General features: G+C 39.4%; 1 protein-coding gene across 7 annotated transcripts in view; it reads left to right on the top strand.

The window, feature by feature from the left end:
- KDM1B (lysine demethylase 1B) overlaps positions 1-25,785 on the top strand; it is a 55,607-nt gene that overhangs the window by 2,876 nt on the left and 26,946 nt on the right. For 6 of the 7 annotated variants that reach the window (XM_027128466.1, XM_027128469.1, XM_027128467.1 and 3 more), the window contains 10 exons: positions 776-875; positions 1,724-1,851; positions 2,948-3,037; positions 3,580-3,691; positions 6,598-6,714; positions 16,179-16,217; positions 19,470-19,674; positions 21,437-21,621; positions 24,191-24,367; positions 24,746-24,820. In XM_027128466.1, coding sequence (XP_026984267.1) covers positions 789-875; positions 1,724-1,851; positions 2,948-3,037; positions 3,580-3,691; positions 6,598-6,714; positions 16,179-16,217; positions 19,470-19,674; positions 21,437-21,621; positions 24,191-24,367; positions 24,746-24,820 — 1,215 coding nt within the window. In that variant the 5' untranslated portion in view covers positions 776-788. The remainder of the gene's footprint in view (positions 1-775; positions 876-1,723; positions 1,852-2,947; positions 3,038-3,579; positions 3,692-6,597; positions 6,715-16,178; positions 16,218-19,469; positions 19,675-21,436; positions 21,622-24,190; positions 24,368-24,745; positions 24,821-25,785) is intronic. The other variant, XM_027128468.1, reaches the window with a different exon arrangement.

Raw genomic sequence — 25,785 nt, forward strand, 5'->3', positions numbered from 1 at the left:
GGATCCATACACTGCTGAGTACTTATGCTAAGCATTTTTCATTCCTTATCGAATTTAATTGAAAAATACTAATATGATAACTTAATCATTCATGGTTTTATGCATTATTTTTCTTGTAGACTTTTGGTTCTTAATGTTTCTTTAACTGTGCTGTTATTAGACTAGTTGGAGAACTCATAAAATTTGTCCAGTGGAAGATATTAGTGACTATCTAACCCAGATTCCTATATTCAGTAGTGACTAGACAGTGTGCCTGAGATTTATTTGTTGGGTTTTATTGAGAAGGAATGAATGAGTGTTCTTTTTAAAGTATAATAAGAGAGCAAAATTCAGGAACTAAGAAGATGCAGTGAGATAGAGAGGAATATTACAAACAAAAATGAGATATTTTTACTCATTGAATTTTATAAACAGCAGTGTCAGTTGTTTATTGGTCATTCGTGTAGTTACATTTTTATATGTAAATATACATACTACTAATGGATAACATTTACTGAGTACTTATACCAGGCCTGGTGCTTTAAATTAGTTATTTTACTTAATCTTCACACCAATGCTAGGGTACACTCTGGCTGTGCCCATTTTATATATGAGGACACTGAGGTGTAGTCTTAGCGAGCTTAAGTAACTTGAAAGCAATAGCTTCACACTCAGGCCATCTGACTGCGGAACATACACTCTTACCAACTAAATTACATAATAACTTGACTCCAGAGTGTTGAAAGTATTAGCAGATGCTAATATGTAATGTTTGTTTGGTTTTTTTTTTTTTCAGATTTTCTGATACAATGGCAACCCCACGGGGGAGGACAAAGAAAAAAGCACCTTTTGATCATTCTCCAGATAGCCTTCCTTTGAGGAGCTCCGGTAGGCAGGTATCACTCATTTATTCATTCAATGCACCTGTTTTGAACAACAGGCTACTGTGATTGGGACTGAAGAATTAGAGTTGATATAATTCCAGCCCTCAAGGGGCTTGCAGTCTAGTGAAGAAATTCACCTTGGGACAATCAGTGTGATAAAGTGATAGAATGTAGGAAAAAAGTGTCTGGCAGAGGGAACTGCGGAGATAAAAGGCGCAGAGTGTGAATCAGCATGGGGTGTTCAGAGAATCACAGCTGTAGGGTTGCCTCCAGGATATGAGCTGGGGCCAGATCATGCTTCGCTTGGTGTCATTCATAGGAATTTGGACCTCAGCTTGTAGTTGGTTGGGTGCTGTTAGCAGGTTACTTGCTGCCATCTCTCTTGTAGGACCTTTTTTTTTTTTAAAGAAAAATATTGAATGATGGAATTCTTTTTCTAGAATTTGTCTAGTTTTTAAAATCTATAATACTGAGAGGATATAACTAAGTAAAGAAAAAAATCTTGATTTGAGAGTGGCTTTTATTTCTGATGGCACAGCTTTTTAAAAATTTTTTAACTTTTTTATTGAAGTATAGTTGAAACAGCTTTTTCCTGAGAGAAGCTCATACGCATTTTAGTTCTCTACTCAGAGAGCTGTTGCTAAAGTGCTAGTTCTAAATTTCTAGCAAATTAGCGAGTTATTTGCACAGTGCAGTCTCAGGGAAATGGCTGTATCATCAACCCCTCCCCCACTGCCAGGATGCTGTTGATCTTCACGTTTAGAACTTCTAACGTGGAAGTGATTTCAGTAGTAAACCTCCCACCGCCTTTACCTTTGGCCCTGCCGGTGTACTCTTAACCTCAGCTGGTTCTTTCTCAGGTGAAGAAAAAGGCCACAGAGACGGCAGATGAGGATGAAGATGGTGGGTCAGAGAAGAAGTACAGGAAATGCGAAAAAGCCGGCTGTACAGCCGCGTGTCCCGTGTGCTTTGCCAGCGCTTCTGAAAGGTCTGTTTAGATGGCAGGTCTTGGCCTCACCTTCCTGCGGGTGAGAGCCTTCATCCTCAAAGATAGTCTTCCTGAAGATACATAGAGATACTTGTTATCCAACAACAGAGACATTGTCTGCCCATTTTGTATACAGCACGCCCAACTCTGCCAATCCGTGTCCTCCAGTCCCATCCACAATGGCTGTACCTCTGGTGGTAGGGGATGGCAGGGGGGACAGTTTGAGGATGGGATGGGGGTAAGAGGTGGGGGCAGAGGAGAGAGAACCTTGACCTCCCTGGAGAGACAAGTATATGCTTATTTCCCTGTGCTGCTTTTCTCCCTCATATAACATACCTTCTCCTCCAACAGATATATACAGGTCTCATTAAAGCTGTGTAGCTAACTGTACTCTTGCCATTTTTATTAGGATGACCCAAGCATAACCTTTTACTTCCAGAGAAAAATCTTCAGTTAACATTCAGTAAAACCTAGAAAACATATCCTGGGTTTTTTTTTTGTTGTTGTTTTTGGTTTTTTGTTTTGTTTTTTTAATCACAAAGAGGTGGTGGTGTTACTGTTCATAGTGGCATTATATTTCCTTCTTTGACTACATGATTAGCTGTGTGGTAGGTTGTATTTACTAGATTGCATGCTGGATGGTCCCATTCCAGCTGGCCAGATTCGTTCACTGTTTAGTATCAGGCCAGATGTTATTACTAAAGACCGCACTTTGCTCCTTCACTCACATGCAGCAAGGCCACTGGCATCCCTTCTTTCATGTCTAAAACCCTATCATCACTCCGTGGAGTCTTGATAACACTGCTAAGTCCCAGGCCCTTCTGATGGGTACCACTGATCTAAGTCCCTGTGTCCTCACCATGCACTGTTATGTATCAGTTGGCCTTTCCATTTCCCTTGTTGTAATCTGGTTGTTAGGATTCCCCTGTTATAATTCTGGTTGTTGTAATTCTGTCTGTTGGAGGTAAGGCAAAAGGGCTCCTAGGAGGTGCTTGATTAATTTTTTTTTTTAAACGATTTGATAAATGTTAAAAAAAAACAAAACAAGAAGAAATGTTTATTCATTACCAAAGCTACCCGTTTTTGCTGTTTTCAGATGTGCCAAAAATGGCTACACATCCCGGTGGTATCACCTCTCCTGTGGGGAGCATTTCTGTAATGAATGCTTTGACCATTACTATAGAAGGTTTGTTCTGATAATTGTTTGAGGTTTCCGTGGTGGAAGGGATGGTGGCTTGGGTGGTGGAGGGGGTCAGATGGTTATGACTGAGCCCCCAGGCTTACTGAATTATTCCACTGTTTCAGCCACACCTGTGCTGACTACCGGTGGGCCAGGACTTTGATGCTGTAGTTTGCATGTGTGTACACTTATGTGTGTGCACACTCAGCGCTCAAAAAGCATCTGCTGTGAGACAGTTATTCTCCTTAGTTTGCAAATTCTGAAAAATCTAGGAGCTGCTTCTTCTGTGCCAATGCATGGGGGCAGAATGCAAAGATTAGGGGGAGGATGCTGACAACTAGAGGGTGCTGGACAGACAGGTAACCATCCCTTCTTGATAGTTTTAAGTACTAAAACTGATAGGAATGCCACCTGTTTTATGGGTGCCATGATAACTACCCCCCTCCTTAAAATATGGCTGGTTAAGTCCTTTATGTAAGATTTCTGCCACCTGTTTTGAAAACCTGAATAACTTATAGCTTGATATATTTATTTTTATTCTTTTTCAGCCATAAGGATGGATATGACAAATATACTACATGGAAAAAAATATGGACTAGCAATGGAAAAACTGAACCTAGCCCCAAGGCTTTCATGGCAGACCAGCAGCTTCCCTACTGGGTAAAGAAGATAACAACGCTTTACTGTTCTGTAAAGGATTTGTAGAGCTAAATGCAAGAGGAATGGATGAAAATACCAATTTTTAGGAAAGTTTTCTTTTATTACATTTATTCTTTCTGTAACTGTGAAAGCAAATCACATTTTTGATTTTTGTACAGAAATCACATAATTCAACCTATGGTGTAAAGAAGAAACTAAAGACTCATTACCAACTGGTGATAGTCAGTGTTTGGTCCATATCTCTCTCATCTTTTTTTCTATTCATGTTTTTCTGTGTATGTTTAAACACAATTTTATGCTTTATATACAAATCCTAATTAGGTTTAAAATCATACTTTGCATGTAAGTTTTTGCTAACTGAGTTTTTTTATTAATTTAACTTTATATCATTTTTCTATCTAGCTGTTCTTTGAAAACATATTTTAGCAATTGCATATATAATATAAATATAACATCATTTAATAAATGATTTGCTAATTTATTTAACATTACAGGTAATTTGAGCTTCTCTCTGCATACTTAAAAAATTTTTAATTGAAGTGAAATTCACATAACTTTAAATTTTATTTTATTTATTTATTTATTTTTGGCTGCATTGGGTCTTCATTGCTGCAAGTGGGCTTTCTCTAGTTGCGGCGGGGGGGGCTACTCTTCATTGCAGTGCACGTGCTTCTCGCTGTGGTGGCTTCTCTTGTTGTGGAGCACGGGCTCTAGAGCACAGGCTCAGTAGTTGTGGCACTTGGGCTCAGTAGTTGTGGCACACAGGCTTAGTTGCTCCGTGGCATGTGGGCTCTTCCTGGACCAGGGCTCGAACCCGTGTCCTCCGCTTTGGCAGGCAGATTCTTAACCACTGAGCCACCAGGGAAGTCCCCACATAACTTTCAATTCACAAAAAATTCACATAAAATTAACCATTTTAAAGTGTACACCTCAATGGCATTTAGTACATTCACAATGTTGTGCAACCACCACCTCTGTCTAATTCCAAAACATTTTCAACATCCACAAAGGACACCTGTGCCCATTCAGCAGTCACCTCCCATTCCTCCCTGCCTCCAGCCCCTGGCAACCACTAATCTGCTTTCTGTCTTTATGGATTTACCATTTTAGATATTTTATATTAAGGAATCATGCAGTGTGTGACCTTTCATATTTGACTTCATTCACTTAACGTAGTGCACTTGAGAATCATCCTTGTGGTAGCATGTATTAGGACCTCATTCCTTTTCATGGGGGAATAATATTCCACTCTATGGATTTGCCACATTTTACTTATCCCTTCATCTGTTGATGGACATTTGGGTCATCTCTACCTTTTAGTTACTGCAAACAGTGCTGCTGTGAATATTTGTATACAAATATTTTTGAACATCTGTTTTCAGTTCTTCTGGGTACATTCCTAGGAATGAAATTGCTGGATCATAGTAAATCTATGTTTAACTTTTCGAGGAACTGATAACCCTTTTCCATAGCTAACTGCTGCACCCTCTCTCATTCCCACCAGCAATGTATGAGAGTTCAGATTTCTCCACATCCTCACCAACTCATGTTTACCATTTTTTTAAATTATAGCTGTCTTGAGGCTTCCCTGGTGGCGCAGTGGTTGAGAGTCCGCCTGCCGATGCAGGGGACACGGGTTCGTGCCCCGGTCCGGGAAGATCCCACATGCCGCGGAGCGGCTGGGCCCATGAGCCATGGCCGCTGAGCCTGCGTGTCCGGAGCCTGTGCTCCGTGACGGGAGAGGCCACAACAGTGAGAGGCCCGCATACTGCAAAAATAAATAAATAAATAAATAATAAAAATTATAGCTGTGTTAGTGGGCATGAAGTGGTATCTCCTGGTTTTAATTTGCATTTCCCTAATGACTAATGCATCTTTTCTGTGCTTGCTGGCATTTGTATATCTTCTTTGGAGAAATGTCTATTCAAGTCTTTTGCCCATTTTTAAATTGGGTTGTTTGTCTTTTTGTGGTCGAATGGTGAGTGTTCTTTATCTATTCTAGATACTGGGCCCTGATCAGATAAGTGATTTGCAAATATTTTCTCCTATTCTTTAGGTTGTCTTTTCACTTCTTGATAGTGTCCTTTAGTGCACAGAAGTTTTAAATTTTGATGAAGTTCAGTTTATCCATTTTTTCTTTTGATGCTTGTGCTTCTGGTGTCCTATCTAAGAATCCACGCCAAATCTGAGGTCATGAAGACTGACTCATATTTTCTTCTAAGAAGTTGATCATTTTAGCTCTTTACATTAAGGTGTTTGATCCATTTTAAGTTTTGTATGTGTATTAAGTAGGGGCCCAACTTCATTCTTCTGCAGATGGATATCTGCATGCTTTTTTATTTTGGAAAAATTTTAAATTTATAGAAAATTTGCAAGGATAGTACAGAGTTCCTGTATATCCTTCACCCAGTTTCTCCTACTGTTATCATCTAACACACCAGGATTATATTTTGAACTAAGAACTTAACATTGGTACAGTACTAATAAGTATGTTACAGACTTATTTGGATTTCTTCAGTGTTTTCATTAGTGTCTTTTTACTGTTGCAGGATGCAATCCAGGATACCACATTGCTTTTAGTGTGAGACTTTTTGACTACCTGCAACTAAATTTAACTCTGTTTCCTTAGGTTAGAGCTAGAAAGCCATTCTGACAACAGTACTAAGATCCCCTTTGCACTTCTGGGGGCCTGAGCTAGTATTGAATCAGAAATTAGACTGATGGGGTAAAAGTGGATTTTATGGGTGGCGATGGCACAAGGGGAAGAAAAGGTATTTACTTGGAAGTGCTGAATGGTTGTTGACCAAATCATGTGAAGAAGATGGCAAAGTGAGAGGTGGAAGATAGAAATGCTATAGCTCGCGAGGTGCCAACCCATTGATCTTGACTTCTTACTTTCCATCTAGGTTCAATGTACAAAACCTGAGTGTAGGAAATGGAGGCAACTTACCAAGGAAATCCAGCTGACTCCACAGATAGCAAGGACGTACCGATGTGGTATGAAACCAAATACTGCTGTTAAGGTATGATCTCTGTTGGTTTTCCTTCTGAATTAATTGATGTGTTAGTTTAGTTGTCAGTAAATAATAATGGTGTATATTTTTCAATAACTCTGTTGATCATTGTATCAGGATTATATTGTCCTACGTATAACAGAATCTCAACTACAATGGCTTAACCAATTAATAAGGCTTTTATTTTTCTCTCACTATAAGCAGTTTAGAAACAGGCAGTCCAGAGTTGGTGTAGGTATCCAAGGAAGTCTCCTTTTAGTTTCCAGTTCTGTCACAAGATCATTACTGCACTGTCAGCCATCATTCCAACTTCAAAGCAGAAAAGATGGGAAAGGCTGGGGTATTCCAAGCCAAGTCTCTCCCTCTTTTATTGGGAAACCAGGAGCTTTCCTGGAAGTTCCAGCAGTAGATTTCTATTTATAGCTCATTGGCCAGAATAGTATCATGCAGCTACTCTGAACAGCAGTAGGGACCAAGGAAGAAAATATTTTATAACTGTTGCGTGTTTTATATTTTATAAAATATTTTATAACTGGAAGAAAATATTTTATAACAGAATCAAAATTAGGATCTTGTTAGTAAGGCGAAAAAGATATATATGTGTGGATTGTTAGCAGTCTTCCATAGTTGGTATAGTGTGCCTGTTTTGGGATTTGATAATTACTTGCGTTTAAAAATGTGTTAATTGCTTAAATGTGTTAAAGCACTCATCTACAAAATGTCTCTAGTTCCATCAGTACATTAAAGAATATTAGGAATCATTGTAATCTCAGAAGCAAGAGGCTTTCTTTTTTGAAAATTTTGATTTAATTCACATAGCATAAAATTCACCCTTTTAAAGTATGTAATTCAGTGGTTTGCTGTATATTCACAAAGATATGCGGTTATCATGAGCAAAATATTTTCTTTTTAAAGAAATGATGCAAAGCTCTATAAAGTTTATGATCAAGTTTTTAAAAGCCTGGGATTTAAGATACAAATATTATTAAAGTGACTCATAATTATTGTAAATATATTTGGAAGATTTTGCAAAGTGAAATGGTGAGAAAAAGGGTATGAACATTTAGGAGTTCTGTGTTTTATTGTTTTAAATTTTACACAGTTATTACATGAATATAATCTCGGGTTTAAAAAAAGTAAATTGAATATATGTATATATATGTAAATATATACACACACATATAATTTACAAATAAAAAATGAAAGTGCCCCTTAACCATCTCTTCCTTCCCACCCTAATAGATAACCATTCGTAACGACTCATTTATCCTGCTAGAACTTTTTTTGTGCTTTGATTATGTATTTATGGTAGGCACTTTTTTTTGGCCGCGCCATGTGGCAGGTGGGATCTTAGTTCCCCCACCAGGAATCGAACCCGTGCCCCCTGCATTGGAGGCACGGAGCCCTAACCACTGGACCGCCAGGGTAGGCACATTTTTTTAAGGCACTTGATACAAATATCTAAAACTTTTTAAGGGTTTAAAGAACTATAGCTCAGAGTGATCATTTTATCAAAACCTTACATACACTGAGTGGTGATATTTTTAATAAATGTAAAATTATGTCTTGTTTTTAAAATTGCGGTATAATTACATATTGTAATTACATGCACAGATCTTAATTGAATTTCATTGAGTTTTGGATAATGTCCACACTATGTAGCCAGTACCCCAGTCAAGATACACGATGTTTCCACCACCCTAAAAAATTCCAGTCATTTCCTTCCCTCCCTCCAGAGGCAAACACTATTTAGACTGCCATACCCTAAACAGAGTTTTGCCTGCTCTTGAACTTTGTAAAATGGAATCAGTCAGTATACACTTTTTAGCGTTTGGTTTCTTTCACCGAGTAAAACAGCTTTTGAGATTCATCCATGTTCTTGCATGGATCAGTAGTTTTTTCCTTTTTATTGCTGAGCAGTGTTCCATTGTATGGATGTATCACAATTTGTTTATTCTCCTGTTGAAAGGCATTTGTGTTGTTTAAAATTTTTTGCTGTTATGAATAAATCTGTATGAACATTCTGTGCAAGTGTTTTTGTGGACTTATGTTTTCATTTCTGAAGGGTAAATACATAGGAAATTGCTGAGTCATATGGTAAATTTATGTGTAAGGAACTACCAAATGGTTTTACACAGTTGTTGTACCAAGACTACAACATTTGGAGGTGGTACTTTTTTTTTTTTTTTTTAATGTCAGCCATTCTAATGGGTATGTATTGTTTTATCATTGTGGTTTTAAAATGCAATTCCCTGATGACTAGTGATGTGGAACATCTTTTCATGTGCTTATTGGCCATTCATAGTTCCTCTTTGGAGAAATATTTGTCCAAGTCTCCTAAAAATTGGGTTTCTCTTGTCTTGTAGGAGTTCTTTATGTAATCTGGAAATGAGATATGTTATCTTGAATATTTTTCCCTGTCTTTGCCTTGCCTTTTCATTTTCTTAATAGACCCTTTGATGAGCAGTTTTTAAATTTTGCAGCCTAATGTATCCATTTTTTTTTTATGCTTAGAACTTTTTGTATTTTTTCTGCAAAATCATTGCAACTCTCAACTTGCACGGACAGCCTCCTATGTTTTCTTTGAGGAGGTTTATTATTTTAGCCTTTATATTTAGGACACTAGTCTATCTCAAGTTAATTTTTGGTTTTGATGTAAGATATGGGTCAAGATTCAAATTTTTTTCATATAAGTATCTAGTTGTCCAAAAGACAATTTTTTTCCCATTGAATTATTTTGGCAACATTATAAAAAAGTCAGCTGGCCATACCTGTAGCCAATTTCTGGACACTATTCCATTGATCTCTTTGTTTATCCTTAACCCAGTACCCTGCTGTCTTGATTATTGTATCTTTATAGTAACTCAGGTAGTATAAATTCCTCCAACTTTTTTTTTTCCAAGATTGTTTAGGCTATTTTAGGTCCTTACATTTCTATAAAAATTTTGTTATCAACTTGTCAGTATTTACAAAAACTTTTAGAATTTTGATTGGAATGGATTGAAGCTATAAATTATTTGAAGGAGAATTGACATCTTTACATTTTTTTGTCTTCTAATCCAGGGGTCAGCAAACTATGGCCCATGGGTTAAATCCGGCCCCCTCCACCTGTTTTTGTAAATAAAGTTTTATTGGAACACAGCCATACTCATTCATCATGTATTGTGTATGACTGCTTTCATACTACAATGGCAGAGTAGTTGCAACAGAGACCATGTGATCCGCAGAAACTAAAATATCTGCCATCTGGCCTTTTATTTATTTATTTATTTTTTGCGTTACTCGGGCCTCTCACTGTTGTGTCCTCTCCCGTTGCGGGGCAACAGGCTCCGGACGCGCAGGCTCAGCGGCCATAGCTCACGGGCGCAGCCGCTCCGCGGCATGTGGGATCTTCCTGGACCGGGGCACGAACCCGTGTCCCCTGCATCGGCAGGCGGATTCTCAACCACTGTGCCACCAGGGAAGCCCCCATCTGGCCTTTTAAAGAAAAAGTTTCCCCAAATGTATGGGCACAAAGTGGGGAGCAAGGGGACAGTGGTGGTGGTAGGATGAGTTGGGAGATTGGGGTTGACATATATACACTAATATGTATAAAATAGGTAACTAATAAGAACCTGCTGTATAAAAAAAATAAAATAAAATTCAAAAAAATAAATAAATAAAAGGTTTCCCGACCCCTGTTCTGACCTATGGGTGTGGTCTGTCTCTCCATCTTTTCAGGGTCTTTAATTTCTCCCAACAGTGTTTTCTAGTTTTCACCGAGAATGTATTCTGTTAAATTTATTTCTAGATACTTATTTTTTCTGTGATTGTAAGTAGAATTTATTTTTAACTTTTCAAGTTGTTTGTTGCAGTTATATAGAAATACAGTTTAATTTTGCATATTGACTTTATACCCAGAGACTTTGTTGACTTCATTTTAAATTCCATTTATATTTTTGTAGATTTTTTTGTTGGGAGGAATTCTACAATATCAACTGTGAATAAAGACTGTTTTGCTTTTTTAAAAAACTATCCTTTTGCTCATTTTTTTCCCTTACCTTATTGCATTGGTCAGGACCACCAGTACAGAGCTGAATAGAAGTGGAAGAGCAGACTTCCTTGCCTTGTTCCTGACCTTAGGAGTGATGTGTTCAGTGTTTTATCATCATGTGTAATGTTGGCTGTGGCTTTTCACAAATGCCCTTTATCAGATTGAGGAAGTTCCTTTGTATTCCTAGTTTGCTGAGAACTTTTTATTATGAAAGGATGTTAGATTTTTTCAAATACTTTTTCTGTATCTTTTATGATGATCATACAGTTTTTCTCCTTTAATCTGTTAATGTGGTGAATTACACTGATTCTTGAATGTTGAAGCAACCTTGCATTCCTGGGGGAAAAAAATTCCACTTGTTCTCAATGTATTATCCTTTCATTGTGTTGGATTCAGTTTCCTAATATTTTGTTAAGGATTTTGTATCTGTGTTCATGAGGTTTAGTCTCTGTCATTTTCTTTTCTTGTAATGTTCTTGTCAGGTTCTTCTGTCAGAGTTACACTGGCTTCATAAAATGAAATGAGAAGTATATCTTCCTTCTCTATTACTGAAAAGTTTGTGGATGGTTAATATTATTTCTTATTTCGTGTTTGGTACAATTCACTAGTGAAGCCATTTGGACCAATTTCTTTGTGAGAAGTTTTGAAATTACAAATTCAGTTTCTATAACAGATACATAGCTACTTAGGTGGTTTATTCTATCCATTTTAGAACATGGTGTTTTTCAAGAAATTTGTCTGTTTCATCTACATTGTCAAGTTTGTTAGCTTAAAGCTGTTTGCAGTGTTCTCTTAATTCTTTTAATGCCACTGGTATTTATGGTGGAATCCTTTTATTGTTGATATTGGTGATTTGGGAGTGAAGAGTGGAAAGCATTGATCTTTCAGGGTCAGGGGTCAGGGTCCCGGAATTAACAAATCTTGTTCTAAAACCTTTCAGTTTAGCCCTAAATTGATTCTTGAGCTCAGCCTCCAGAGTAGAAGACCTCTCTGAGGGATAGAAGAGAAAAAAATGGGAGGGGGCTTACCCCGAGGGAATGGGTAATTGATTTTCCAGACTGAGTGGGTACACCAAAGGAAACTGGGGTTTGAGTGATGAAGGGACCGTGAGCTTGTGTGGTGAAGGGGAGCATGTCCAGCTGGCGGGAACAATATGGTTGCACTGAACTTAACCAGCACCTGTGCTCCAGATTACTTCTCAAGGGAAAAGTAGACTCAGTGGCATGTTATTGTAACGTTTGAAGAAGAGTTCAGCCAAGGAGCAGTCAAAAATAGCAGACTGTTTTAATAGATGCTAGCCTTTGGGTCATTTTCACTCAACCTATTTCTGTGAAGTTTCTGAACAGTTCCAAATATATATATATATATATATATATATATATATAGGAATATTTGCATACTAATGTTACCTTACTAAATATTAGGTGTGATTTTTATATTAAAAGTTCACATTCAAATCATTTTGTACTGTGCTTTGGTTTAACCACTGTTTAGAGTTATCCATAATCTCTCCTCTTTTTCACTTGCAGATAATTGAATCTAACTTTGACTTCATCTCTACTAATTGTTCAGATTATCCATGTTGCTTTTTTTGATTACTTGATTTTTCTTCAGGTGTGTCATTTACAATTTCTTCAATTTACTTTTTTTTTTTTTTTTCGTGGTACACGGGCCTCTCCCTGTTGTGGCCTCTCCCATTGCGGAGAACAGGCTCCGGACGCGCAGGCTCAGCGGCCATGGCTCACGGGCCCAGCCACTCCGCGGTATGTGGGATCCTCCCGGCCCGGACCGGGGCACGAACCCACATCCCCTGCATCGGCAGGCGGACTCTCAACCACTGCGCCACCAGGGAAGCCCCTGTGTAGTTTTTGAAAAGTCTGTTTTCTTTAGAATGAGTTTGTTTTCAGACAAATGATATTTGTTTATCATTGAAAAATTCAAGCAATATAGAAAAAAAGATTAAAAAAATTCATGCAGTCATCGTCATGAAATAACCATTATTAAATGAGATTCATTCAAGAGAATTCATGCACGTACACAAGGAGAAAGCCTGGCAGATAGATAACTTCATATTAAGGAGGAGTGCTGTATATGCTTGTTTTATGTAAAATGATTCAGTTCAGTACAACATAATTTAAAGTAAGTAAAAGAAGCCAAAGTGAAATACGAAATTTCTGGACATAGGACAGTTATTTCTTCATCTCAAGAAATAGTAGTTTCTAAAAACTCCCTAAAAGGTTAAGAAAATACATGATGAGGATAAGTTGGAATCGCTCTAGCTTTTTAACAAAATTGCATGTTTCAATTTTAGGTTGTATCAATTGACACCCTGCTAAGACAGAGGGAAAAGTAAATGACACCATACTTCAGCCCACCTCCCCTTTTTCTCTCTCCCATTTTTGTTAGGGTTTTGCTGTTTTGTGTTAGTTTAGTTTGCTCTGTTGGAATATCACTTTTTTCCTATGACCATATCCCATTCATTGTTTACTCTTGCACTTATATGCAATTACTGCTGCCCACAATTTCTGTTACTACAGTTCCTTCTATCCCATTATTTTGATTCATCACCTGCTTGGATGTATTTTAACATCAAGTACTTTTTTCCAGGAGAGCTCTGAGGTGTCAGAGTCCTTGTTTTTGAAAAACTTAAATGCCTTTCTCTTCTTCCATCCATCTTCATGTTGAAGACTTTATGATCTTCTTAGATCCCAGCCTCTAAGGATGGTATCACATCTTTTAAATCTCCTCCCCCACCCCCGCCCAAGAAATCCTCCTTTGAGACTCTCCTGCTCCATTGCGATTGATTACCACCCAGAGCCTGAACTTTTGAAATATTTATTTAAAGGGTGTTTATTGACCCAGAGTCCTTTTGGTTTTCAGTTTGATCTTCTGTCAAGGACAAAGTCTGGAAAGGTTTATTTGTGGAACAGCATTAAAAAGAATCGTAGCAAACAACACACACTGTTTTGGAGCTTTTTGTCATTTAATATTTCTTAAAGATGCTTCTTAAAGATCTTGACGTACGCTTCAGTATGTAAAGACCTCTTTCTCTTTAAAGACTGTGTAGTAAATAGTCCACTGAATGGATATATCATGATGAATTTGGTGTGACTGAAGGGCATTTAGGTGACTTTTAAACATTTACCGTGAGAGTGCTGTAATGAATAGCTTTGTATCTGTGCTATTTTTCAGTGTATTTGTAGTATCAGTTCCTAGAAATAAAATTGCTGTGTCAAAGTATATCCAGTTTTTTGTTTGTTTGTTTTTTAAAATATTATTTATTTATTTTTGGCATTGGGTCTTAGTTGTGGCGCACGGGATCTTTCATTGCAGCACGCAGGCTCTTCTTTGTGGCGTACGGGCTTCTCGGGCTTCTCTCTAGTTGTGGTGTGCGGGCTCCAGAGCGCGTGGGCTTTGTAGTTGTGGTGTGCGGGCTCAGTAGTTGCCCCGCACAGGCTCAGCTGCCCCACAGCATGTGGGATCTTGGCTCCCCGACTAGGGATCGAACCCGCCGTGTCCCCTGCATTGAAAGGTGGATTCTTTACCACTGGACCACCAGGGAAGTCCCTATCCAGTTGTTTTTAATATGAAATAATTCTTAGACCCAGTAGAGTATTTATAACTTGTGTGTGAGGAATAAAGGATGAAGGTGAACACTCATTGTGTGCCCCCCAACCTGGTTTTAGAAACAGAGCGTTACCAGTGCTTCTGCAACTCCCTGGGTTCCCCCCAGTAGTTTTCTTCCTCTGCCTCTCCTACAAGAGCAAACAGTATTTCGCATTTTGTATTCATTTTTCCTCTGCTTTTTGTTACAGAGTTGATAAATACGTATGACACTCTAAATAACATGTAAAGTTTTGCATATTTTTATGTTGGTTGTAAATTGTATTCTATGGTGTGTATTCCTCTGAGCTTTGTTCTCTTACTGAACGTTGAGGTTTTTCCGCTGCATCCATGTTGATGCCTGCAGGTCTGGTTCATTCATTTTCCCTGCTGTGTAGTTTTGCGTTGTGTGAATCTACCCCAACATGTCTATTCTCCTGTTCATAGGTGTGAGGGTTGTTTCTGGTTTGCGGCTGCTACACACAGCGCTCTGTGAGCATTCTTGCACGTCTCTCCTAGTGCATGCACACATGCAAGAGTTTCTCTGGAATATATTCCAAGGGCCAGATTTCCCAGGCCATATGGTATGCCAGTCTTCAGTTTATTTAGGTAACTTTTTTTCATTGAAATATCACATACAAACAGAAAATGCACAAGTCAAAATGCATAGCTCAGTGAATTTTCAGAGTCCCCATTTAGCCAGCTCCCAGTAAAGACACTGAACACTTACCAACCCCTCAGAAGCCCCCTTGCACCCCTTTTCACTCACAGAGTCCATCCCTTGCCTCCCCAGAGTAACTACCTACTAACTCTTCTCCCCCATGCAAGTACTAACCAGGCCCACCCCTGCTTAGCTTCTGAGACCAGAGAGACTAGGCACATCCAGGGTGGTACGGCTGTGGATCTGTACTTACCCCTCTGACTTCACAACACTATGGCTGTTTTGCTTGCTTTTGAACTTCATGTACATGGAGTCAGACAGTATGTATGCTCTGGGGTCTGGCTTCTTTCGCTCACCATTATGTTTGTGAGGGGCGTCCATGTTGTAACATGTAGCTGTAGTTTATTCTCTTGACTATAATACAGTTTATTTCTCCATTCTACTCTCGATGGACTTCTGGGTTGTGTGTATCTTCTGTTTCTTAAAAACAGTGCTCCTTTGAACATTTTCTAATCTTTCTCTTGGTGCACATGGATGAGGGTCTCGCTAGAAAACACAGGTGTGCCCTGTTTTATTGTGCTTTGCTTTTTTGCGCTTCGCAGATATGCATTTTTTTTTACAAATTGAAGGTTTGTGGCAACCCTGCGTTGACGGTTAGCATTTTTAGCAATAAAGTATTTTCCAATTAAAGTATGTATGGTAATTTTTTTTTGCTATTGCACACTTAGTAAACTACAGCATAGTGTAAACATAACTTTTATATGCACTGAGAAACCAAAAAATTCGTTTGAGTCACTTTTATTGCAATATTTGCTTTATTGCAATGGTTGGTCTGGAGCTGAACCCACAGTGTCTCTGAGGTATGTCTGTATAGCAAGGCTGGAATTGCTGGGCATAGATACAAGATAATGCCAAATTATCATGCATTTAAAAGTTTCGTATTTTGTCAAACTGTTCTCCAGAGTGGTTACATTCTTTTAGATTTCCAGCCAGGACATCTTTACAAGAGAGGCTGTCTTCCCCGTACCCTCATTCATGCGGTGTTTTATCACACTTTTTTTTTTTTAAACCAGTCTAATCAGTGAAAAGGGGTATCTTCTTGAAGGTAATTGACACTTAAGACTATATTTTATAATTAAACCTAATTAATGCTTGTTTTTTGTATTGTTTTTGCAGCCTGAGACCTCAGATCATTGTTCCCTTCCAGAGGATCTCGTGAGTATTTCTGCATGTTCTAGCCTAGAGTGCGTCACGCCTTCAGTGATAAGTGCTATAAGTAAATGACAGTAACAGTTTTATGAGTATCTTTCTTTTTTTTGGTTGCTGATCCAAGGGGTTTTTATCTAACAGGATAACATGATGAAAATGCTAGCAATAGTGGTATTGTGGGTGATCCTCTCCCAACTTAAAAAAAAAAAAACTAAAATGTTATTGCTATATGTTAAAAGGAAACAAAAAGGAAGAAACGGACACCTTGCCTTCCTACAGGGACTAGACTTGTTATACTTGTTTTTCAAGGGCGACTTTATGACCTTCTCTCCACTTGAATCGTTCCAGGAAGAGAACAAGAGGCCCATAATTTGATGGTCTTGGCCCAGACTCAGCTGTGAGAGTGTTTTTGTGTATTCTGACCTCAGCATAACTGCTTTGTCCCATCCCTGCCCAGATGTGGAAGGGGAAGCAGCTGGCAGAGCCTCATCACATTTCATCTGTCTTAGGAAACTTTGCCACCTGAGCTGGCCAATTTTGCCACATAGCTAGATCCAATAGCTGTTTCAGAAAATGATTTTTTAAAATTCTGAGTTTCTGAGTTATTCTGCATTACAGCGATCCAAGATAGTTTGTAGTTTTTCTCGATGTCTGAAACCCAGGGACTGTGACTGATGTTTAGGCAAAGGGAGAATTGACGCCTAGCATATCTATTCTGTTACATAAAGGGCTGTGTGAGATGCCCGCGTGTGTGCGTGCGTGCGCACACAGACCCATTAAAAAAATAAAAACAGTGGTACCGTCAAACATTTCCATAGTAAAGCAGTGGCCTAAATAATTTCTGGATTTGGGGTACACAGGATGACATTACAGAAAGAAAGGACAAAATAACTTTAAATAACACTTACAAATACCTTAAGAATATTTCCCCATTTTGCGCGCAAGGAGTCTGAACTTTAGGACAGAGGCCATATTCTTGGGATATAAGAACTTTAAAAAGCTTGGAAGAGTCCCTGGATATTCATCTGCCCGTTATTTATTTTTCTCTTTGGTTAAGAAAGAGTCCGGAGCAGGTTTATAGCCATGTCACCTATACCTGCTACCCTTTTTCTATTCATATGGATTCTGGGGTAACCTTTAAAGCAGTTTCTAAATTTTGAGTGCCTGTATTAGTTTCCTAGGGCCGCTGGGACAACTTGCCACCACCTGGGGGGCTTAAAGCAACAGAAGGTTATTGTCTCATAGTTCCAGAGGCTGTAAGTCTGAAATTAGGGTGTTAGCAGGGCCGTGTTCCCACTGAAGTCTCTAGGGGAGGATTCTTCCTTGCCTTTTCCAGCTCTGGCACTGCCAGCAATCCCTGGCATTCCTTGGCTTATAGCCACATCACTCCAATCTCTGTTCCATCTTCACATGACCTTTTTCCTCTTGTGTGTCTCCCGGTCCCTGTGTCTCTTCTCTTCTTATAAGGACACATTAGAGTGAATTTAGGGTTCACTGTACTACAGTGTGACAAATTACATCTGCAAAGACCTTGTTTCCAAATAAGGTCACATTCTGAGGTTCTGGGTAGACGTGAATTTGGGGAGACAACTTTTTAACTGAGTGTAGTGGGCATTTCATTAAATATGCTAATAGACTGACTGTATCCAGCACAGTTTCTTCAGTGGTATGTGTATTAAAAGCGAGAGTGGAACATTTGATGGCATATTGACAAAATTATAGTCAGGTGTCCCAGAATGGTGAGTGTGCTAACACACTCGGAATAGCAAGACCACGTGTTTGTTTACCAGTCGTTGAGTTTCTCCTACGCTAAGCCAGAGGCTGGTTGGCGCGCCCTCAGGTGGGCTTCCAAGGAGAAGAAAGCCTGGGGCAGGTAGCAATGGCAGGGTCTCTCTTGGGTCCTGACTTAATTTCCCAACACAGCTGCAAGGCCCAGGAAGTGGATTAGAATGGGAAGCACTTGGGTATGTGGTTTGTTTTTGTTTTTTCCTCCCTTTTTTTTGGTTGGTTTACTTTATTTAATTTTGGGGGGTTCTTGTTTTTTTAAGGCATCTACATTCTGCCCTCTTTGGTCCATTTCGAGTGTCAGGATCTGAACACCCAGTTTTACTCTGTCGGAGCCAGGAAGGGGGTCCCTAGAGGCAGCCCTGCTGTGTTGGAGAAGGAACTGAAGCTTTCCTTCTTTTTGGTCCAGCACAGGCTGCTCAAGGGTAGCCAAACCTAAAACAAGCCTTGAGGACAAAGATTGCAAACTGAAAAGCCTTCACGGGCCGGGCAAGTAAAATAAATGTGTGTAGCAGCTGGGAGTAACTTATGGGGGGTGTTAGGGTTTGTAGTAAGCTGAAAAATGCTTGCCCCAGATTTGGACTTTGAAGGGCAAATAAAATGCATCTTGAGATCACAAACCCCTGCTTGATGGCAAGTGGCATTTGCGTGGAGCCTGGATAACTAGCATCAGAGGGTCCCTGAGCCCAGAGTTCTCCTCTACCAGGTTCCTAGAGTTCCTGGAGCATACATTCAAGATCACGTGTAGCAAAGGCTGCCTAACATGGGGTATGTGGCAGTTTCGCTTTAGAAGCCAGGTAAATTTTATTTTTATCACAATAGTTAGTCATCACGGGGCTGCTTTGATCGAATGGCTCCGTATGTTAAATCATCTCTGGAATATGATCACATATCTTAAGACTGAAAATAGCTTTTTCAATTCAGTTCTACATGGAGCATTTTATTTTGATGATTGTTATGTACTTTTCCCTCTGAAGTTTTTTTAGTAGCCTCTGGCCAAAAGCAGTACTGTTTGGACTGCTACTCCAGAGAATAGTTTTTTCTGCTGAATTTTGTAATTTCAGTTATCTTTAGATCCTCAGCTAAAAGGGGGAAGGGATGGGTGATAAATGATTACGGAACAGAAATAAGTTTCTCATGTCAGACTCAAACAAACCTGGGCTTGCGGTAGAGTCAGTGGGGGTAGCTTTAAGACTTACCTGGTGTTGGTGGGGTTTTTTGAGGGAGGGAAAGGGGGAAGCCGTTGCTGAAGATCTGAAAAAACTCGGCCTAGGAAACATTCTCTCCAGGTCTCATCAGGCATTTTTTGTTTCTGATCTTCCTGTGCAGAACTCTGGTCTAGGACTATGGAGTGGGAGAAGGCAGAGTAGAAGGGTTAAGGATGAATGAGAATGGATGACACGACGAGAACCATCTGCATGTACATTTCTTGGTTGCCATTGTCCCTCTTCGTTTTGCTCTGCCCCCTTGCAGAGAGTGTCGGAAGTTTCCAACCATTGGTGGTACTCCATGCTCATCCTACCTCCTTTGCTGAAAGATAGCGTGGCAGCACCCCTGCTCTCTGCCTACTACCCCGACTGCGTTGGCATGAGCCCGTCCTGCACCAGCACGCACCGCACGGCCAGCGATGCCAGTCCTGGGAAGCTGGAGCACTCCAAGGCAGTCCCCTGTGTGCTGGGTGAGAGCTGGTCCTGGCCCTCCCCGCTTTCCCTCCTCCCTCCGCCCTTGCCCTGGAAATATGTGGGTGAGCAGAACGGAAAAGATTTTTTTTTTTTAATGTGTGCAGCTTGCTACAAAGCACCTCATTATTTCACGGATCTGGTTTCACTGTGGATCACTCGTATCATTTGTATATATTGGACAGTTAATTTTGCCCTCAGTCAGTGGGAAAGCCTGTAACACTGGTCCAGGAATCATGCCTACGGAGTTCAACGAGCATTTCTTTGAAAGTTGGATAGCTGCATAATTTGATGATAATACCTACTCACTCTGACATGCCAGAAGAAGGTTTTGACCCTATGAGCCACCCTTCTTTTTTCTCCCCGAGTCTTTCTGCTTCTAATTATGCCATTGCTAATCTCAGCCAAACAACCCACTCTTGGAAAAACTTCAGGTCAAGTCAGGCAGACTGATAACCATTTACTTTAAAGGGATCTTTAAAATTCTCCATCAGAATTCTTGGTGTACAAGCAAGAATTGTAGGTCATCTCCTGCACACTAACAAACTTCATCTTTGATGGTGCAAGTAGGTTTTGACATTGTAGCCCTATCTTAAGGTGTTTAACTAATAACACTGGGCCCTCTAAAAATGCAGGTGTGGTCAAAATCAAAGCTGAAGTGATAAATCCCAGTATTAATGAAGGAGGAATAAAACAGGCAACTCAGATACCACTAGTGTATACATTTATGAAGGACAATTTGGCAGCATGAATCAAAAACCTTAAAATAGATGTTCTTTGGATGTAGGAATCTATCCTAAATAAATTATCAAAGATTATCAAAAGTAAGTCCAAAGATTTGTGTGGCATTGTTTATAATAGTGAAGTAATTGGATGAAATTTAAGTGCCCAGCAATAGGGCAGTGGTTAAATAATAAATAGGATAATATTAAATGTCCACTGAAGTCATATTTAATGACATGGGACACTGTTCTTGAAAAGCAGGTAGGAAAAACAGCCTTTTTATTGCATTTTTTTCTGACTTTGTAAGAAAAAATATCAGTTATATTTATATTCTCTATTCATAGAAACAGAACCAAGGTTAGACTATACTCCTAAATGTTAACACCGCTCAAGGATTATCAGTAGTTAGTGATTGTTATTTACTTCTATGAACCTATTAATTTTATAATCAGAAAAATTCCAGTGAAAGTTGCTTTTAAGATATATTTCCATGGGGACTTGGCATTCAGTTGGGCTTGGAATTTTGGTCTTGCAAGATGAAGATGTTCTGGAGATCTGTTGGAAAACAATGTGAGTATACTGAACACTACTGAATGGTAACACTCAAACATGATTAAGATGGTAAATTTTATGGCACGTGTTTTTTTTAACCACAGTAAAAAATTAAAAAAAAAAATTCCAGACTTCCCTGGTCTGTGGTCCAGTGGTTAAGACTCTGTCCTTCCAATGCAGGGGACACAGGTTTGATCCCTGGTCGGGGAACTAGATCCCACATGCTGTGTGGCGTGGCCAAAAAATTAAAAAAAAAAAAAAATTTCCATGCCACAGAAATTGAATTTTTGAAGAACGAATGGGAAAAAAAAAATTGTTTAATTCACGCCTATTTTGTCTAACTGGACAGAGGAAGTGGAAATATTTATGTAGGACAGACTGGGGAGCTTGTCTAGACTTTCCTTTCTGGTTTCTTTTTGCTCTTCAATTTAGCCAGATTTAGAATTTACAGCTTGTGAGGTTTGCCCATTCTGTGTCTTCTCTCAGTTCCAGGCATGAACCGGTACTTCCAGCCTTTCTACCAGCCCAACGAGTGCGGCAAAGCCTTGTGCGTGAGGCCAGACGTGATGGAGCTGGACGAGCTCTATGAGTTCCCAGAATATTCCCGAGACCCCACCATGTACCTGGCTCTGAGGAACCTCATCCTCGCCCTGTGGTACACTAACTGCAAGGTGAGTGAAGGGTGTTAGCCAGCAGCACATGGACACAGATTTCTGTTAAGGAGAGAAGTTGCTTTGACTGTGGACAGAACCTTTGGATCCGGGTGTCTCCACCTCAGGACTCCTGACATTTGGGTGGATATTCTCTGTGTCGGGGCTGTCCTCTGCATCGTAGGATGTTTAAGCAGCATCCCTGACCTCTACTCCCCACATGCCATAGCACCCCCTTCCCCCAGTTGTGACAACCAAAAATGTCTCCAGATATTGCCAAATGGGGGCAAAGTCTCCCCTTCCTGAGAACCACCACTTTAGACCATGTGTCATCAGAATTCTTCACTCTCTAGTTATATGGTGCAAAATTTGGTTCAACGAGTTCCAGTGACAATACCAGGAGAAAAAAGAATAAAATACTAAAGATTGGATTATAAACCCCTCGAGGGCAGGGATTCTGACTCACCTGATTATCCTCAAGCATCTGAGACCAGCGATTCGCTTTTTGCTGGGACTGAATAAATGTTAGGGCCCTCACACAGTGCCCACCTTGAAAGGGATGAAGATAAATTAGAGGGTGGGCAGGGCGGGACCACGAGTTTTGTTTTCTTTTTAAAGCAGAGGCTTTCCTGATGCTAGTCTTTTTCCAATTTATTAATTTCTTCTGCAATTATCTGAGTGACTGCTGAATGCAGAACATTTTACAAGACTGCCAAAGAAATCTTGGTTAAAGAAAGATATTCCGGTTCCAACCCGGTATTTCACTGGATTAGACTCCAGTCTGAGATGACTTGATTAAGTTTTGGCTATAAATGCAGTTTATATGAATTACACCCAGGTGAGTGGATTGGACAAGGTAGAATTATTCATTTCCTCTCCAGCAGGCTTGAGGGAGGTATTCAATAAACATTTGCTGAACTAAACAAAACTGGTCAGAATTTCCTGTAAATAAGTTGTGAAGATGCACTTTTCAGAAACAGCCTTGGGTTCATTTTTCTTCCCATTTCTTTTTAGTTGACTTTGAAATTTGACTTATACAGGAGAAGAATCTTATTAAAAAAACAAATCCTCCACTTATCAGTGTGGATCTATTTTAATTTGTAATAAGATAGCAAGTATTGTATCTATTTAATACTCTAGTGGGAAAACTCAAATATGGTTGCTTTAAAGGGGTCAGACTTTGAAATGATTTTTTAAATCTTTATTTATTTTATTTTTATGGCTGCGTCAGGTCTTAGTTGTGGCATGCGGGATCTTTCTTTGCGGAGCGCGGGATCTTTCATCGTGATTTTTTTTTTAACGTCATGAATACCAACACGTGTTTTAATCTTCTGCAGCAATCCAAGCCAATGTTGTACATGTTATTTCTTTCACATTTTGAGTATATAGTCATCTTCCTGTGTTCAGGTTCTGTTGGAGCTGGGGCTTGGGGACAAGTAGAGGAAAGGCCAGGGTGGGCCCTCTCCCCACTCCGCCACCGCCAGCATGGCCCAAGCCTGTTCTAACTTCGTGACACTGGGCAGAGGCCACATTACTCTTGAATCTTTGAAACAGACCAAGGCCTTGCCAAAGCTGCTGGGGTGAAAAGAGAAAGGCAGTGTCTTTTTTTTTTTTTTTTTAACAAGTTCCTAAGTCCATTCCCCCCATGTCTTATCAGTGATGAGTGTCCAGCTTTTTCTGCTGCCAGTGCAAGCAGCATCCTGGGTTTCTGTAATGGCCTTTGTTGTGTGACTTATTGAATCAGGAATATATTTGTGGTATGGTCTGCCTCCACACTCCTGGGTCAGTCATTCGGGTCAGTCATTCTCTGCGAGGGGAAACTTAGGTGATAAAATGCAGATTGCTATGTGCTTCTTTTGTCCCTTTCTCCTTTTTTTCCTTCGCCAGGCAGACCTTCCTTTGGTCTTACTATATCTTAGTGATGAATGATGGATTCCAATTACCTGGAGAGGTTGTTTTTTTTTTTAATTGTAGTAAAACACACAACATAAAATTTACCATTTTTACCCTTTTAACCATTGTAAAATGGATAATTCAGTGGCATTAAATATGTATACAGTATTGTGTAACCATCACTTCTATGTAGTTCTAGAACTTTTTCATTACCCCAAGAGGAAACTCCACACCCATTAAGCAGAGACTCACCATTCCTCCCTTCCCCCAGCTTCTGACAACTACTTTCTGTCTCTATAAGATTTGCCTGTTCTGGGTATTTCATATAAACAGAATCATACAATACGTGGCCTTCTGTAACTAGCTTCTTTGCTCAGCATAATGTTTTCAAGGTTCATTCCTGTTGTAGCATGCATCAGCACTTCATTTCTTTTTATGACCAAATGATATTCCATGTATGGATAGACCACCTTTCCTTTATCCTTTCATCCACTGATGGACACTTGGTTGTCCTGGCAATTTGAATAGTGCTGCTGTGAATTTTTTTTGAACCTATGTTTTTAGTTCTTTGCAGTAAATACATAGGAGTGGAATTGCCGGGTCATACGGTAATGCTACGTTTCACTTTCTGAGGAACCAAGAGTTGTTTTTGGTTGGTTGGTTGGTTTTAACAGTTTGGTTTTATTTCCAAACACAGGAAGCTCTTACTCCTCAGAAATGTATTCCTCACATCATCGTCCGGGGTCTCGTGCGCATCCGATGTGTTCAGGAAGTGGAGAGGATACTTTATTTTATGACGAGGAAAGGTCTCATCAACACAGGAGTTCTCACCGTCGGCACCGACCAGCATCTTCTTCCTAAAGATTACCACAACGTAGGTGACTATAGCTCTAGCAATACCACCACCATCGGTCATGATAAATGCTAGTACATTAATGTTCATAATACAAGTAAAACTCCCGTAAGCACTATAAAAGTTAGAAGGCAAGACTTTTGTAGAATATGCATTTCTCCAAGGGAAGAGAATATCAATCACTATTCCTCTAGGCGGTAGAAAGGAGGAAGGGCTGACTCAGGACAAGTACTAATGTATTCTTCAGGGAAATAACTTGTACAGACAGGACATCAAGGAAATACAGATGAACGAACGTTGCTCAGCAGCTAGTACCTTCTATTACATTGTTTCCATTGCTCTAATTGGATTTTTGTTTCTTCTTCTTTTCTTTCTCTTTTTTTTTTTTTTTTGTTAAAGAAATCAGTCATCATTATTGGAGCTGGTCCAGCAGGATTAGCAGCTGCTAGGCAACTGCATAACTTTGGAATTAAGGTAAGATTTGGGGGACATGGAGGCGGAAACAGATGGTTAACTGCTCCTTTGGTCCGAATGTTCTAAGACTTGGAAACTAGTTCCTGATTTTAGCAAAGAATGCTAAATACATTATATCTTTATAACTTTACAATAGATCCTAGAAAAGATACAAAATTTGCAATTGGTTTAATTGAAGAAAGGTAGAGGAAATAGAAACTCCAGCAGCTTTGGAGAGGATTTTAGACTATGATGGGCAAGACTCAAGAGACTCTAAGATGATATTAAAGCAGAAATTCTTGGGACTTCCCTGGTGGTCCAGTGGTTAAGACTCTGCGCCCCTGCTGCAGGGGGCACGGGTTCGATCCCTGGTCAGGGAACTAAGATCCTGCATGCTATGTGGTGTGGCCAAAAAATAAAATAAAAAGTAAAATTTAAAAAGCAGAAATTCTTGACATGTCATTATTGACACAGCAGTGAAGAAAAAGCCCTTGTTTCTGCAATAGTTTGAGACAACAAATAGCAGCTTGGAAATGCACCATTTCCTGCATAAAAGTTAATGAACTATCCAGTTACATTTTCTTATGAAAATCACACTTTGAAAACAAACAATCTTTGCTTTTGGAAGCAGGATTGAATTAGTTAATCCAGGGTTAAGACAGAATTATGTGACTTTTAAAGTACTGTATATTTTTGAGGTATCCTTCTTCCCCAAGGAGAAGGATATTATTTCTTTTTATCTAGTATGTTGCCTTATTCTAATTGTTCAAAATTAGCCAAAATAGAGACGATTACAAAAAAACAAAAATTGTGCAATTCAGTATCTAATTTCCATTAGATTCATTCAAATCTTCCAAATTTCTGGGACTTGCTATGTCTGACTCATTTCTCCTTTTTTAAAAACTTGTTTTGCAAGGACTTTGGTCTTCCATTAAACCAAATGTGAAAATCAGTTTGGTAGAATTGAATTAGTCTTTCGCTGTATT

The sequence above is a fragment of the Aethalodelphis obliquidens genome, unplaced genomic scaffold (genome assembly GCF_003676395.1).
Source record: "Aethalodelphis obliquidens isolate GAN/ISIS:26980383/991018 unplaced genomic scaffold, ASM367639v1 scaffold34, whole genome shotgun sequence".
Classification (NCBI taxonomy): Eukaryota; Metazoa; Chordata; class Mammalia; order Artiodactyla; family Delphinidae; genus Aethalodelphis; species Aethalodelphis obliquidens.